At 48.5% G+C, this 16937-nt stretch overlaps 1 protein-coding gene across 1 annotated transcript; it reads left to right on the top strand.

Annotated features, from left to right (window-relative positions):
- Positions 1–797: 797 nt before the first annotated feature.
- LOC144934703 (ras-related protein Rab-7L1-like) lies at positions 798–10594 on the top strand. Its single transcript, XM_078860750.1, has 5 exons — positions 798–912; positions 6112–6183; positions 7343–7524; positions 8978–9099; positions 10480–10594. The coding sequence occupies exons 1-5, from the start codon at positions 798–800 to the stop codon at positions 10592–10594; spliced, it is 606 nt and encodes a 201-aa protein (XP_078716876.1).
- The last annotated feature ends 6343 nt before the right edge of the window (positions 10595–16937 follow it).

The following is a 16937-nucleotide window of genomic DNA, read 5'->3' on the forward strand; positions in this document are numbered from 1 at the left end:
CGAACCTTGCGATCCGACTTCGATTCCCGCTCATTACCAACATCAGTGACGATTATCCGAACCGGTCCTGAGAACTTCGCTAGGTCCACTCCGCCTTAAATGAGTATACCTGGTGCGGTTTGTTAACATCAGCGCTGGGGAGACAAAGGCGGCCGGGTGTGGTGCTGGCCACACCACCCTCTTGCGCATCGTGCTGGATTTCACAGGGTTCTTATGAACAGCACTTGCCCCACAGCAATCCGCTAAGGCTATACTGGGTGGATCTTTGTCTCTGTATTAATATATAAACCGAGGTGAACTTGAACACGTGATAGCCAGGTGGGCGCGTGCAGGTGAGCCCCAGTGCACTGTAGGCAATGACCTGGCAAGCGATGCGCACTCGAGTCTGATCATCATCACCAGGCTCGAACACACTGCCTGTGTGTGTGTGCGCGTCTTACATCCATTTGTAATTACTGTTGTTCTGTGTTAATTGTTGATCGTTGAGATAGACTGGAGGAGAATACGTCAGCCCATTCTCATTCACTCGGGATAATAGGCGCACATTTTTTTTTGGTGCGGGTGGCTGAAGAGCTGTAGGCTACCGCGAGCTGCTCCCGACGACCAATTAAGACAATTAAAGCAATTAAGACTGGCATTTCTGGATGAGGAGTTGCCCATGCTGTGCGGTCCTGGGGGTTATTATTATTTGACCATTCTTCATCACGGCTGGTCGGCTCCAGTTGGTGACGTTGGTAGCAGGCGGGCAATACAGAGACGTGGGAGCATAGGCGGTGCAGTACAACCGCGTTGTGGTCATGGAGGAGCTCTTCAAGGTGGTGGTGGTGGGAGAGGTACAGGTGGGGAAGACCTCGTTTGTGCAGAGGTACAGCCGCAACGCCTTCACGGAGAATTACCGCATGACCATGGGAGGTGAGTGGAGCATCATCATCATCAGCATCGTCATCGTAGACATCATCATCGTCGACAGCATCATCAGCAGCAATATCGTCATCATCGTAGACATCATAATCGACATCATTAGCAGCAGCATCGTCATCACCGTATACATCATCATCATCCCTTTTCCGTCACATCAGCAGCAACATCATCATCATCAGCAGCAGCATCATCATCAGCATTAGCATCGTCATCAGCAGCATCGCCATCGTAGACATCATCATCATCACGGTGTTCGTATTGACATCCGCTCCTGTCCTGCATCACAATCAGCATCTCTTTCTCATCATCTCTTCTTATTCTCATCATCACCATCACCAGCTTCTAATTATCTTTAGTAGTCTTGTTAATTATTATGTATGCTGTTTGCTGATTGCGTGTAGACATTGCTTACAGTAGAATGTATCATTAATTACACATGACAGACCCCCACGTGAGTGCGGAACGTTCCAGGAATAACAATACAATTGTTATTATTCAGTCCTTTGTCAATGCACTCACTGCTGGATGAAGCCCCCCCTCCCCACGCTCCGTCGGTCATGGAGGTTGTTTGACCATACTTCACCACGCTGGTCAGTAGGGCTCCTTGCTGATTGGCGGCGCCGTGGTCGGGAATCGAGTTGAGTTGGGCGGATTCTGAACGCAACGCGCGAACCACTGCGCCACCGCTCTGTCCTACAGACCAGTGGCGGATTATTGTAGAAGCAAAAGTAGCTACATACATGTAGCCGCTACTACTACATGTGTAGTAGCTACTACATATGTAGTAGTAGCTACTACACACGTAGCTACGGGCCCCGCACTTTCAAGGGCCCCGCGCTAAATACTTTCAAGCTATCAATTCCGGTTCAGTTATTCTGCACTTGCTCTATTACTATAGTACTATACTGCCTTCAACTTTTATGAATGACTGGGTGTTTAAGGTTAGCGATTTGTAGTATAATCTGGCCGTATAGCAAGTGAAAAAATGGAATTACTTTACTGTGCAAGTTAAAACGTTGTGTTTTAATATTTATGTGTTTTTTTTTTATTTGGGGCCCCTTTATAACATTATTATTATTAACTCTCTACCCCCTCCCTCTCTCTGCCTCCCCCCCCTGTCTATTTAAGGCCACCACACAGAGACGATCACCCCTCTCTGTTTCCTGTGTTACTCTCGCTATGTATCTTGGTAATATCTGTCTGCTAATATGTCTGTCTATAGTTTTCTGGTTAGATTTTATGTCGCTATTTCATTATACCTGATGATGATTGCTTGTGTTGCAATCGAAACGTCGTATTCTATTATTTAATTTAATTTATTATTTTATCTTTAGACGTGACTTAACCGAAAGAACCAATTAATAAATCCTGCAGTCACGAAAGTTCTAAAATTAAGATTGACCCGTTATAGCATATTCTACAGGCCCCGCATTAGCTAAATCCATCACTGTTACAGACAAGTACATGTACGGCACTTCCTTTATCGCTCCCACTGCCAGACGAAGGCTACTTAACCTGTAAATAGATCATTATTTACTGTAGGACCCTTCTGATTATGTTTCTTGAGACTCTGTGAGACTTTTCTATTAATTTTAGCCGAGTATGTCACTTCTGGTCATAAAGCCGGAAAATATATACACACCCGGCACACCACGTCCAGTATTGCTCTCACGTTGACTTAGCTGCACGGCACCTGCTTACTCCAATCTACCAACGACCCGGAACATATACATTGAGAAATGAAGCCCTATAAAATATTACGATTATCATCATTCATATTTGCGGGCTATTACCTATTCTACGGATTATCGGATTATTTCCTTCCCCAAGTGGGAAGTGGGAGGGGTGTGCGTCTTATCATCCGGTAGGTGAATGTGTGCCACCAGATTTGTATAACTTCATTGGCACCGGGCACGAGTTCGGGGTTCGTCGGAGCGATGGGGGAAAAAAACGTGCACGCATTTGCCCAGTGGGTTAGTGGTGCGTGCATTATCCACAGTGACGTCTGTGTGGTGTTCATTGTGCCCTGTTCATCTCAATTAAAACTCAGACACTCGGGCTCCGTGTAGACGAGCAGATGGCCTCACGCGAGGGTCAGTGGAGCACAGCGCTGACTGATCGTGCGTGGCTTTGCTCGATTCAGACCGAAACGCAGCGACAGCTCACCGACCTGGTGATAATCATCGGTGTATTTTGGTATTCGCCTTCTTGCTGTAGCCCAAGGCTACAGCGAGGGTGCAACGTGTTAGTCACATACGGTTAAAGTTTAATGTTGCTTTGTGCTTTTACCCAATTAGAATTTAGACGGTACATTCGTTCACTGAACAGAAGAGCCCCCCAGCTAACCAGCTACCCTTCCAACTTGCCAATACGCCACTGAGCTACCCAACTAACTAGCCGCACAGCTACCCTTCCAACTTGCCAATACGCCACTGAGCTACCCAACTAACTAGCCGCACAGCTACCCTTACGACTAATCGATAAGCCACTGAGCTACCCACCTAACCAGCCACCCAGCTACCCTTACAACTAGCCAATAAGCCACTGAGCTACCCAACTAACTAGCCGCACAGCTACCCTTACAACTAGTCGATAAGCCACTGAGCTACCCACCTAACCAGCCACCCAACTACCCTTTCAACTAGTCAATACGCCACTGAGCTACCCACCTAACCAGCCACCCAGCTACCCTTACAACTAGCCAATACGCCACTGAGCTACCCATCGAACCAGTCACCTAGCCACTCAGCTACCGAGGCATCGAGCCAAAGAGCCACCCAGATTTCAGCCATCCATGTCTCTATATATTGCATTTTAACGACTGAATACCGCATATAACCTCGTTTCGCAGTGCTGCGTCATCGCATATCTCCTACCCGTCGTCTATGAATCCTAGCTACGCTCTTGGCTATATACGTGATGTATGTGTGTGTGGTTTATTTACATTTTATAGTGGGGAGCGGTTAGCGCCACTGTGCTAGGAACCCGGCGACTCGAGTTCGATTCTCGCTCACGGCCAACACCGGTGACGATGATCTGAATTGGTCCTGGGCGTGCCCTAGGTCGGCTCAGCCTCTAATGAGTACCTACTGATGTGTCAACATCGCTACTAAGGATACGAATGCGGCCCAGCGTGGTGCTGGCCATCCACCCCCTCGTGCGCCGTGCCGGCCTCCATAGGTGCTCGCTAACAGCACTTGCCACAACAGTCTGTTACAAGGCTATATGGGGGATCTTTGTGTTTTCCCCTTTTTGTTCCACGTTTTGAAGTATTTTGCTGATTTAAATGCTCAAGTGAAAAGCCACTTCAATGGGATCTCATTCGTGGTCTAGGTCGCTTCTGAAAAATAGCTCTACATCTCAGTGAGCCTTATCTGGTAGAGTACACGAGAGTTTAGTTTCCAACTTAAACAGACAAACAAAAAATAACGACGACTCAACCCTAGCTGGAGAGGCGAGATGATGTTGCAGTCTGACGTCTCGAGTTTCCAGCCAGCCACGTGGGCCTGCCCGTCTGTCAATCATTCGTGTCGCACGTGCGCGCACGAGGCCAACGCGGCCACCCACGTGGCCACCACCCGGGCCGGCCGGCCGAGCGGGCGGGGATGGCGTGTTTAATAGAGCAGAGCGGTGGCCTCTCTCTCTCTCTCAAGGCCATTTGAACCCCAAAACCCGCATCCCTCCCCCCGTCTCGCTTCCTCTCATTTCACAATAGCCATGACTCGCACCTGCAAATTCCCCGTTCCGCTATCGTCGTGTGTATGGTGTGTACGCATGCTGAGATTCGTTCGCATCGTACGTGGCCAACCGTGCTAATCGGAGGTGCGGGAGGGAAAAGACACCAAATTACTAAGGGGCCGTCCATAAATGACGTCACGCACCTGGGGGGGGGGGGAGTCAGACATTTGTGACGATGTGTGACGATGGGGGAGGGGGGGTTGAGAAATGTGACGTCACATCAAAATGTGCAACTTTAATTAAATATAGACAACACGTTCTACTTAATTAAATAGACGTTTTAATAAATGTTTTCTCCTACAACATCAGAGTGCAGCGCCACATTAAATACGCACTACAATGACAATAGTTTAAAGCGATTTGAAGCATGTTTTATTTCGGGGAGGCAGAGCTTTGTGACGTCATATTTAAGTTATTAAAGTGTGTGTGTGTGTTCTAATAACCTAAAACAATAGTTAATCATGCATTTGGTATCAATTCGGATATATTCGATTGAAAGAAAAACGATAATTTTGCAGCGATTCATGCAGGACGTTAATCTAAGCAAAGTTTTGTCGGCTTCTCATTGGCCGCTTCTAACTCCGCCCACAGAGAAACCATAGGGAGAGGCGTGGTCTAGGGGCGATCTCAGGGACGCCTCAACCAATCACAAGCCGTTGTTCCCGGGACATTTGCATTTTGCCCTCCTGATCCAAATGGTATCAACAGGTCCTCATCCAGCAGTGGATTAACAGAAAAGGGCTGTACATGTTCTTATGTGTGTCTATGTTTGTGTGTCTGTATATCGATTGCATCTGCCAGTCATCTCAGTCAACACATGGCACCTGGGTATATTCCGTGCCCTCCTGCCAGCAGCGAACCTTCAACACTTCACGTTGCCTCAAAGTGCACATAGCCTGGCACAAGCGCCGTGGTGACGTCACCGCCACTTCGTGGCGAATGGCGGTTGTTGTTGTAAATACTGCCCTCACCTGTGCACCCTGCTGGCTTGACAGCAATTGCCCCAACAGCCTCGGTGGTGAGATGTTATCGATCTCGCCTGGCATACAGGAGGCCGTGGGTTCGATCCCAAGCCTGCTGTTGTATATTTGGATCCATACTCTAGATTATATATTTGGAGTTTGCGTGTTCTCCCCGTGGTCGCGTGGACGTATTTTTCTCCGGGTCCACCGGTTTTCCCCTCCACATTTTGAAACATGCATTTAGATAATTTGGCTGCAATACGTTTCCACGTGAAAGCCACTTCGTTGAGCCATCATTTGTGGCCAATTCGCTTCTGAAAAAGAGCTACATAGCTCAGTTAGACCATACCTGGTAAAAATTTTAACATCTACTACCCACAACTCTGCACTCTGCTCGCCTTACAGAAATTGCCCCAAGAGCCGGTGTCGGCTGCACGGGGTATCATTTGTGGTTGCGTCTGTCTGTCTTGTCCGTCTGTGTGCCTCGCAGTGGACTTCGCCTACAAAGTCCTCAAGTGGACAGACACGCAGACGATTAAGCTGCACCTCTGGGACGTGGCAGGTAGCGCTCCGTGTGTATGCCGAGCTACCGTTGTGCACAACCAAATGCGTCTGTCAGCTGTGATTGCATACGTGTGCTATTTTAAGATTAGCATCATGGGCGAACTATAATTGTTATTTTATTTATACAGTGTTTTACAATTAAGATAATACTCTTTGGTTCTTTCGGTAAAGTCACGTAGTTAGAAATAAACTAAAACAAATCACGACGTTTCGATCGCACCACCGCTTTACCGAAATAACCAAAGAGTATGGATTCCTGCAGTCACGAAAACTTCAAATCAAAATTAAGATAATATACTAATTAATTATATGCATCCGCGATTTCTAATGTGAGGGACAAAGTTAACCCCTGCCCCCCCCCCCCCCAAATATAGAGGTCAAACTCCGCCTGTGATTAGAATGGTATGGCGTGTTTGGGAATTTCAAGCCAGCTGGAACACAAACGGCAACGCTATCGAGTGAGTGTTTGAGTGGATGAGAGGTTAGGTAGCTGTCAGAGTAGACAGGTGAGAAGCCGAGCGAGCGAGTGAGTGCCCGACGGAGCGCGAGTGGATGGCTGAGTGAGTGAGCGAGCGAGCGTGCGAGCAAGTTATTGAAGTGAGCCCGGGTGATCGAGTGGATGAGTGAGAGTCTATTTGAGCGAGTCGATGAGTGAGACAGTGGGTCTATGAGTGAATGAGTGAGCGAGTGGACGAGTAAGGAAATTATCGAATGGATGAGTGGATAAGTGAGACACTTGGCGTGTTAGTGTGTGAGCGAGTGAATGGGCGAGCAGCGAGTGGATGGATGTAGAGGCTGGGTGATTGAGTGGATGGCTGATTGGTGAGTGAGTGAGTGAGCAAGCAAGCGAGTGACCGAATGGACGAGTGGATAAGTGAGACACTTGGCATGTGAGAGCGTGAGCGAGCGAGTGGGCAAGCAAGAAAATGAGTGAGTTGATGAACGTAGAGGCTGGGTGAATGAGTGGCTGGATGAGTGAGTGAGCACTCGAGTGGATGAGTGAGCGAGCGAGCGAGCGATGGTCGTATGAGCTATTGTCCGCCTGCTCGCCAATCGCCTGGACCTGTCGTGCCGCACGAACGAGAGAGCGACAGAGAGACGCAGCTACCGGTCCCCACACCTCACACCGTGCCCACCCACCCCCCTTCGCACGGCAGGCCAGGAGCGGTACATGAGCGCCACGAAGCAGTTCTACCGCGGGGCCTCGGGCTGCGTGGTCATCTACGACCTCACGTCGCGGCATTCGTTCGACAGGGCGCTCCTCTGGAAGGAGAGCATCGACGCGCACGCCAGCCTGCCCGACGGCAGCCCCGTGCCGTGCCTGCTCCTGGCGAACAAGGTAACGGCGCGCACGCCGCCACCACGTCTAGGCAGCCCGCTGTGCCGACGCACGCGGAGCTCGCGAAACGAACGGCTACCATCGCTCAGAACCCAATCCCTCCCAATAGGTGGGCTCACTTCGTTTGGCCGTACACGAGGGAATGGGGGGGGGGACAAACAGAAAACTTGTGGCGTTGTGCAATTTAACCGCGTGTGCACCTCGGCCGGCGTTTTGTGCTGTGATCCGCGTGTTTTTTTTTTTCTCGGTGTAATTTCCAGCATGCATTTCTCTGTGATTTGTGTATTTTTGTGTGAGCAATTTCAGCTTTTGTTCCATTTTATTTGTCAGTGTTACTTGTAGGCAAATTGTTACATTGTTTTTCTTAATATAAAATCGAACTTTCTGAAAGTAGGTTAGTCAGAAATCCATAAAACCTGCATTATGGATTTCTGAAAATACTCTGACCTGCCCTTTTGTCAATCCACTGCTGGATGAAGGCCTCGCCAAGCCGTGTCGGTCGCGATACAGGTTGCTGAAGGAAAGGGGCCCAGGACCGGCTCAAATATCACTGGACACCGATGCTAGCCGTGTCCGGGAATCGAACTGAACTTGCCGGGTTTAGCGCGATCCTCCACGCACCGCTCCACCAATCCATCCCAACGAGACCTTTGCCTTCAGAAAATCTGAGAGGGAGAATGTAATCTCCAGTTGTGACCTAATGCCTGTATTTCTGCAGTCGTCCATCTCATTTTGCCTATTCCTCTTCCGATTGGTACGCTTCTTGATGTAAAACCTCAGCGTTGATGTTCCGTCTTTATTAATGGGTTTGATAACTTCCATACATCTTTTAAGAAGCCCTTGGGCCACAAGGGCGGGAATTACTTTATTTTCAGCCTCCAATGAATCAAACGCCTTTTCATAACCTACAAAGGCCAGGCATAGCGGTATTTGATATTGATTTGTAGTTTCAAGAATCTGATTGATAGTGTGTATGTGGTCATTCGTAGGCCACGATTGTAATTTATTATACATCACTTTAAACGCATTTTTTCAAAACCCCAATTCTTTTATTCATATATTACATATTCTTTCATGATATATCACGAAGTTATCAAGCATTGCTCATCCTAAGCTTAGTTGCTTTGTAATGTTTACAATGCACACGCAGTATATCATACATTATGCAGCTCTTTGTATTGCCAGACGACTCGAATCCTCGCAATTTAATTCCTCACCTTGTTTCAAATTGACTGTTGCCCTATTATTCAGCCTCAAATGAGTACCTGGTGCGGTGTGTGGTAAACATCGCCACTTGGCAGACAAAGGCGGCCGGGCGTGGTTCTGGCCACGCACCCCCCTCATGTCCCGTTTCGGCCTTCATAGGTGCTCGCTTACAGCGTTCCCCTCATCAGTCTGTTAAGGTTCCACGTTGGGGGGGGGGGGGGGGGTTACCTTTGTGTCCGACGATCAGAGTGACCTGTCGGAGCGGGAGGTGAGCGCCGCGGACATGGAGCGTGCGAGCCGTGAACACAAGTTCCTCGCGTGCAAGGAGATCTCCGTGAAGAAGAACAAGAACATTGGTGACGCAATGAGGTGCGGACGCGTGCCCCCCCCCACCTCCTTCCCACCTCCTTCCCACCTCCTTCCCAACTCCTTCCCAACTCCTTCCCAACTCCTTCCCAACTCCTTCCCACACCCCCCCGGACCCTCTGGGAAACGTCATAGGCAGACAATGCTAGCTGCGAACCTCACTCTCACTTTAAGATACAAATTTAATATTTTACCGGGTAAGGCTCACTGAGATATGCAGCTCGTTTTCAAAAGCGACCTGGCGAGCACAAATTATAGCTCAACGAAGTGGGATTACGTGGAAATTCATAGCAGCCAAATACTCTAAACGGATGTGTCTAAATGCGGAGGGAAAAACCGGAGGATCTGGAGAAAAATCCACGCGACCACGGGGAGAACATGCAAACTCCAAACATGCAGGCCTCAGAGTCGGAATCGAACCCACGACCTCTTGTCTACCAGGCGAGGTAGTGAACATCTCGCCACCGTGGCGCCCGACAACTTTGCCGCCGCTATTGTCACATAACGCTTTCCAACTCGGATCGAAAGCGTTAAAAGCCACTTAACTTCTGTCTGGTGTTTTGACTGTGGGAAGTTGCGTGCAAATCGTATTCGCTAAATAAATAACAAAAATGTATAAAGTTGTGATGCTGTTAGGGGCCAATGCCATTAAAAACTGGCCATATTGATTACCGTTGGCGGAAGTCTGCAGGAAAAGTATTGAATATAATAGGCGACTTTTGGGCAATTGCCCTTCATGATAGCATATGATTTAAAAATGTTTAGGTGCAATACTGGCCCCATAGAGACCAAGCTTCACTGCAGGCGGGTGAATGGAGCTGCGTGGAATTCCGATGCATTCTGTTTGGTTTGTCATCCTTCCCCCGAACCTCCGATTAGAACGATTGGCTGGCTACTTACGGTGCGAAAGAAGTCGAACATCCCTCCATACAATCTCTTGAGTTTTGGTTTATTTGTACTTTTTGCACCAATGGCAACAAAGCAGCGCCGGCAAAAAATTAGAGCAACGAGGGCTCGTAAATCTTTTTTTTTTTAAACGTTGTACTCAGATTGTAAATGTTGTGCCTTTGCTCTCCAACACACCGGTGTGCTGTACTAGTAACGAATTAGCATGTTCTATTTATGTGACAAACCTTACTAATTAGCGGTGTTAGGTGGTGGGTTTAACGACACATATTAACGCGATCTAACCCAAAAAAACTGTTATGGATACAAAGGCATGTTTCCCTGACAGCGACCTGTCGGATTGCATACTATACCAATTGAATACTCCTCTAAAGACAAATGCATGATTGCAAGCGTGACACAATGCACGCGTATGCATGATTCTTTTTCGTACTACCTCGTTATTACAATGCCCATCCACCGTCTCTGTGCCGGCAGGTGTCTGGTGGAGGCGATGATGGGATGGGTGGCCAAGAACTCCTCGCAGAGCTTGGAGCAGGACAATGTTCAGCTGAACGACGAGGAGAAGGCCTCTTGGTCGTGCTGCAGATGAATGCATCGCGACGTCCTCGAACTTCTGGGTCTGAACTCAAACACTCACGCCCTTGGCTGGCTCCCCGCTCCCTCCTGAGGACTTGCGCTCATCCCTTGTGTGCGTCACACCGGCTGCTGCTGTTGCTGCTGCCTGGTGCTGCACAACACCACTGCACACACACACACGACTCGCGAGTGAGAGCAAGTTCTAAGATGAGAGGGGGGCAGGCAGGTCGGAGGACTGGATGCTGGGATTTAAGAGGCGCACCGAGCGAGGAGCGTAACACATTTTGTGTTTAGTTTCTTGTCCTTCCCCCGCACCTCCGATTAGCACGGTTGGCTACATACGGTTCGAAAGAAGTTCAACACACACACGTGGTTGTCATTGAGCCCTGGTGAGAGGAATGAAACGGGGCCACCCCCTGTACGATCCAACCCCCTCCCCCATTCGCCCCTCATCATCGGTACCCAGTACCTGCGCTCCTCCGGCCCGTGGGGCATGGTGCAGTTGCACCGCCTGTGCAATAGCTGGCAATGCCACCTGCACCAAGTTCACAATACGCACGGTGATCGGACAACCACGACTTCACGTACGTTAATTAAAACATCACACAGCAGCTCGGAAGGGATGATCGTTGGGCATAGGGCGGTAGGGAACATCCAAGGACAAAGTCCATTTTGAATGTACTAAACCTTCTTTAACACTGCTCGAGCATTGGAACATGAGTGAAATAGATGTAACGAACGATGTAGATAATTAAGGCATTTTGGCCACGCTTTACCATGGCTTGCTTTGGCTAGTGACAAAAACCAAACCGAATGTTCCTGCCTCTGCCTTATGTAACTTACACAATGTGTGAATCAGAACCAGGGGCAGACTACTCATTCTTGGCTACCAACACCAATACCCGCCACGTGAAGTGTCGAAGGCTCGCCGAATGAAGAACAGGAGGAGCCCGTGCTCCGCGATGACGTCATTGCGTCTGAACCGCGTAAATATAAATGGGTCATGTAAACAAAACACGCCAATTCGTTACTAGTTTAATGACAGAAGCCAATATGTAGCCTAACGGCTATTAAAAAATAAACAAAGGTCTGCGACTGGTAGAAAGAGGCCAAACAAGATCAAGAAGGTTCTAGAAAGGGTGCCCCGAGGAGTACAAAGGGGAGAAAGCACGAGGAGTGGGGATGTTCGAAGGAAGTTACGAGCTGAAGACAAAACGAAGCCTCAGGCCCCATTTTGTGGCTGTGTTCCAACAAAGTCGTTCTCATTACATCGTCGTCAGAGTCGTTACACTCGTACAGCACACCGGTGTGTTAGAGAGTATACCCACAACATTTCCAATTTGAGTAAGACGTTTCGCCAGTAACTACAACTAGCATCATCAGGCGACAGCCACATTTTGCTGTCGCCTGATGATGCTAGTTGTAATTACTGGCGAAAAGACACGGTACTCGAATTGTAAATGATGTGGGTTTACTCTCCAACACACCGGTGTAGTGTACTAGTAACGAATTGGTATGTTTGTATGACGTGACAAACCTTACTATTTTTCTATGTCGGGTGGTGGCGGATTGAACGACACATTTACGTGATCTAACCCCCACCCCAAAAAACACCTCTATTATGGATAATATTGGTCGTGAAAGCCCACGGCGCGTTAAACCGAAAAGCCTTTTCGGCCAACGTGATGACGTCACGCACCATGCAGACGCCTTTAACGATGGCGTCTCCTTGAGCGTGACGTCATGCCCAGGTGCAGGCCCCAGATCAGTCTCGGATCGACCCCCGTGCTCGGAGAACGCCGTTAAAATAAATTGTTTTGCAAGGTTAGGGGGGGGGGGAATACGAGTTTTTAAACGAAGTTGAGTTGTGCGACATTTGCCGAAATAAACAGCTTCGCTGATTGTGGTATGAGATATGGTTGGGATGTAGCCATCAGACTGTAATGTGTTTTCATAGCCAGTGAAAAAACGTGTTTGAAGTGGCCTGATTTATGTTTTAGTGTCCCGATGTGCAGTCTTCAGAATTTAAATATAATGATCGAGCAGCACGTTTAACATGAAGATGATTAGAGAATCATTAAACGGATTTAAATATAATTGCGTTATCATTTTGACGAACAAAAGATAAATGGTCGCCTCCTGTCGCGTGCGCTAATTGTTAGAACATCAAACGACTCGATTCTAAGTCACGACTTCTTGCGTCTGAAAGCACTTCACAATTCATTTTAAAGAACATTTCTCAATAAGGTTCAGGTGCCAACAGCCTGCACGCTCGCTGCGGTGGCGAGACGTTATCTCCCTCGCCTGGCATGCAGGAGGTCATGGGTTCATCCCGACCCTGGCTGGCGCCTGCTGTATACTTGGAGTTTGCGTCTCTCTCTCCCCGTGGTCGCGTGGATTTTTCTCGGGGTCAATCGGGTTTTCCCTCCACATTTAGAATCAACATCACGCGTTCAGAGTATTTAGCTGCTATTAATGGCCACATACGCCACTTTCGATTTAAAGCTTTCGTGACTGCAGGGATTCATCTTCTTGGTTCTTTCGGTGAAAGTCACGTAGAAGGGAAATAATAAAATAATAAAAATAAAACATAATAAAATAATTCTCACGACGTTTCGGCCACAACGCAAGCAGCCGTCCGGCTTATGTGTCATTTTTATTATTTTATTATTTCTCTTCTACGTGACTTTACTGAAAGAACCAAGAAGATAAGCCACTTTGTTGAGCTATCATCTGTGGTCAGATCGCTTCTGAAAAAGAGCTACACAACTGAGTGGGCATTACCTGGTAAAATAAAAACAAATAATTGTTGTAATCATTTCGTTCATAAATGGGGCCCCCTGATCAATTATTTCCCATCTTCGAAGCCCGGCGCCCGCGCCCCTCTGGTCTGTGTGCCCCGGTGCAGTTTCACCGCCGGCGCACGAATCGAGAGCTCCACCACCGCTCTCAGGGCTGGAGTCCCTCTCCCGATCACAACTGGGTTGTCCACATTAGTGCGCAGTGAAGGATGTAGCCAAGTGTTTGATTTTCCATAGGATGTGCTGATGTGGCGCGTTTAATTTTACCCGTCCAGCTGTTCTTTGTGCCTGTTAATAAACACGCTGGGTTAAAAAAAAGTCAACAGGGGCGTCCACATCCTTTATTAGAGAATTAGAACAAGACAGCCGTTTGAACTGCTGACATGTTAACATATTCCTTTAATTCTTAGGGTTTTTATGAACACCAAAAATCTTCAGTGATCTGTAACAACACTAACGGAAGTATTCGAAACAATCGCAGCCGATATGCTGGCAAATACCTGGCACTCTGTCGAACCTCAACGGGACGTGTGTCGCCATCGCCACGACCGACACACGGAGGGTCAGGAGAGATGAGACTCATGCGATGAAATCATCTCACAACCAAAAGTGTGTGTATGTGTGCGTCATTTCATTAATCGAATATGGATGGTTACCCTCGTCTAAACACATTAAGACCCTTCCGATGTGTGTTTGGGTTCTACCGCACATTGTTTGGCATGTCTGACGTTTCGCTCCACGTGATGGGTACTTGTTCGGCGACTGAATAATTCCTTGAGAAGCTAAAACAATCATCATGGGACCTCCTTTGCCAGTACCAAAATATAATAATAGGTTTTTCCCCTTTTTTCTGGCAACAAAACCGAAACCTTTTTACAAGGAATCGTGTCTGCATTAACCACAATACTTGTGGTCAGAATGCAAACAAAAAACACACTCTGATAATATATGCATTGTCTCTGGTATGGACCAATCAGTTTCAAGGACAATGCATATATTATCTGAGTATGTTTTTGTTTACATTATGACCACAAGTATTGTGGTTAATGCAGACATGGTTCCTTGTAAAAAGGTTTCAGTTTTGTTGCCAGAAAAAAGGGGAAAAACGCATTATTAAGCTAAACCTATTCAATTCCTGAAGCTCCTCGGACCTGGAGCAAAACGTCGGGCAGCATGCAGAACTACCCGAAAATACATCACAGAGTTAAACAGCACAACTTCGAAATCTGCGGAGGAGTCGTCTGTACAAGTCGTAGGTAGACCAGTTGATTGATGATAACACACGGCGATTTGTGGACAACAAATCCTTGACAGGAAGGCTATTTCGAATGTATAATTAATGGACAAAGTTCAGATACAAGGCTGGAACTGGATCTCTACTGTTTTATCAGTGGCCAGTGATTTTGGAAGGGAAAAAAACAATCCCCTGAAGCAACAACATCGTGTTTGGGCTGAAGAAAGTGGCATTTCGCTTGGCAGTCTCTCTCTCTCTCTGCAGGGTGCAAACAGCCCAAGGCAAACTCGACTCGAGTCAATTACTTCCGCTACATTGGGGCGCTGTCAAAGCATTGGGTGCTCGGGGCATTGCTGCAGGTATGTGGATGGGTTTCGGTTATCGGATTTCCAGTCCATGCTGGAAAATCACCCGGATAGGTCCCGGCTATGGTTACAATTAACATATCTGCCGCTGTGCCAGCTGGATAATGAACATACAGATGGTTCTAAACCAACTAAAACGAAACTTTGTATTTTACCAGGTAAGGCCCACTGAGCTGTATAGCTCTTTTTCAGAAGCGATATGGCCACAAATGATAGCTCAACGAAGTGGCTTATCAAGTGGAAGTTTAAGTTAGCCAAATGCTCTAAAAGCACGTTGATTTGAATTGTGAAGGGAAAAATCAGCGTCAGGGTTCGGGATTGAACCCACGGCTACTGCAAACCGGTCGTTAACATCTCACCACCGTGGCTAGCCCTCAAGGTTGGCGTTAGCCTTACATTAAATCTCTTGCCACTACAGGCGGAAGGGCCTTCACGAGACGGAGCTCAAGAAAACCCCTCCGGAGGGTGCTTTGATCTACTGTTCCACGATGGCCACACTGATGTCTTCCAAGAGGAGGGGGTAGAGGTGTGTGTGGCCACACGCGACCCACTGATTGACCGGTGTGGTGGTGTGATTTGAGCGTGTGGGCGATGGGAGATAACCCCTGGGCGGTGGTGAGCCAGAGAGCATTGGCACGGGGGGGGGGGATCACTCGATCGGCGGCCGAAGAGGACGGGGGGAGTGGAGGGGGTGGATGTCGGCCCCCACAATAAACTTGCCCATTGTATCTTCCGGTGACCCCCTGTATTGCAAGCCCAATGTGCTAACCATTACACCATAGACACATGCTTTAGGACGGTGAGAGCATTCAATTATTTTAATTGGGAGTGGTTGTTATGGGGGAGAAAGGAATATTTATGGAAGGGGTTTGTTGTTAGCAATGACTTGATCCATAATTTCCCTTTGAGGCGTACACTATATGCCATGAGTGTAAAACACATTATATCTCTCTTAAGCTTTTAAATGTAAAATTGTATTTAAAGCTTTCGTGACTGCAGGGATTCATATTCTTGGTTCTTTCGGTGACTTTACCGAAAGAACCAAGAATACTTTTAAATGTAGTTTCTGTCTGTGCGTATTTTATGCAGTTTTTTTCCCCATTGTTTGGTTTGCAATTTTCTGAATCTCTTTATTTTAAATGCACCTTGTGTCTGGCACCTCGAGATGTACTGCGTGGGGTATAAACAATATGTCGTGACAATAACGATCTTCCCGATTTATTACAGCAAACTGAAAGCGCCTTCGTATCAAAAACTCCACAGCGTAAACATGTGCAGTCTCCAACTCGTATTCCCCACTTTCTCTACTGGCCTATTTAAGTGATAAGTAGGGCCATTGCCCGAAACGTCGCCTGTTATATTTACTTTCAAGGCCACACACACAAACACGCGCGCGGCGTTGATGTTGCAGCTGCATCCAAAGCGCGAGGGGAGCGTGGAAGACCCCAGCCGGAAGTCGTCGGCTGAGCGGAAGTTGTGGGGGTGGGGAGTGAGTGAGGCGGGGGGGGGATGGCGGGGGGGGATGGCGGGGGGGGTGACGGGGGAGGGGGGTTGGTTTGGGGGTGGGGGGTTGGTTTGGGGGTGGGGGGGAGGTGGGATGACGGGGGAGGGGTGTTGGGGGTTGGGTTGGGGGTGGGGGGAGGTGGGATGACGGGGGGGAGGTGGGATGACGGGGGAGGGGGGTTGGGTTGGGGGTGGGGTGAGGGTGGGGGGGATGTAGGCGGTGGGGGATGGTGAGAGTGGGGAGGCAGAGGGGGATGGGAGGGGCATAGGACGGTGGAGGCGGGGTAGGGGGCAGAGGGGGAAGGGAGGGGGTAGGGGAGGAGGGTGGAGGGGTGGGGGGTGAAGGAGGGTGGAGGGGTGGGGGGCAGAGGTGGGGGGCAAGGAGGAAGAGGGTGGGGGCATATTCTTAGGTGGGGGCAGATCGATTTTGGGGGGGGAGGAGGAGCCTCGCGT

Source organism: Lampetra fluviatilis, chromosome 11, assembly GCF_964198595.1.
Source record: "Lampetra fluviatilis chromosome 11, kcLamFluv1.1, whole genome shotgun sequence".
Classification (NCBI taxonomy): Eukaryota; Metazoa; Chordata; class Hyperoartia; order Petromyzontiformes; family Petromyzontidae; genus Lampetra; species Lampetra fluviatilis.

Excerpts from the sequence above, each read along its gene's own strand:
- LOC144934703 (XM_078860750.1), top strand. The coding sequence starts at position 798 with ATGGAGGAGCTCTTCAAGGTGGTGGTGGTGGGAGAGGTACAGGTGGGG. Across the intron at positions 7,525-8,977 it reads GCCTGCTCCTGGCGAACAAG|AGTGACCTGTCGGAGCGGGA; the intron begins GTAACGGCGCGC and ends TCCGACGATCAG. Across the intron at positions 9,100-10,479 it reads AACATTGGTGACGCAATGAG|GTGTCTGGTGGAGGCGATGA; the intron begins GTGCGGACGCGT and ends CTGTGCCGGCAG.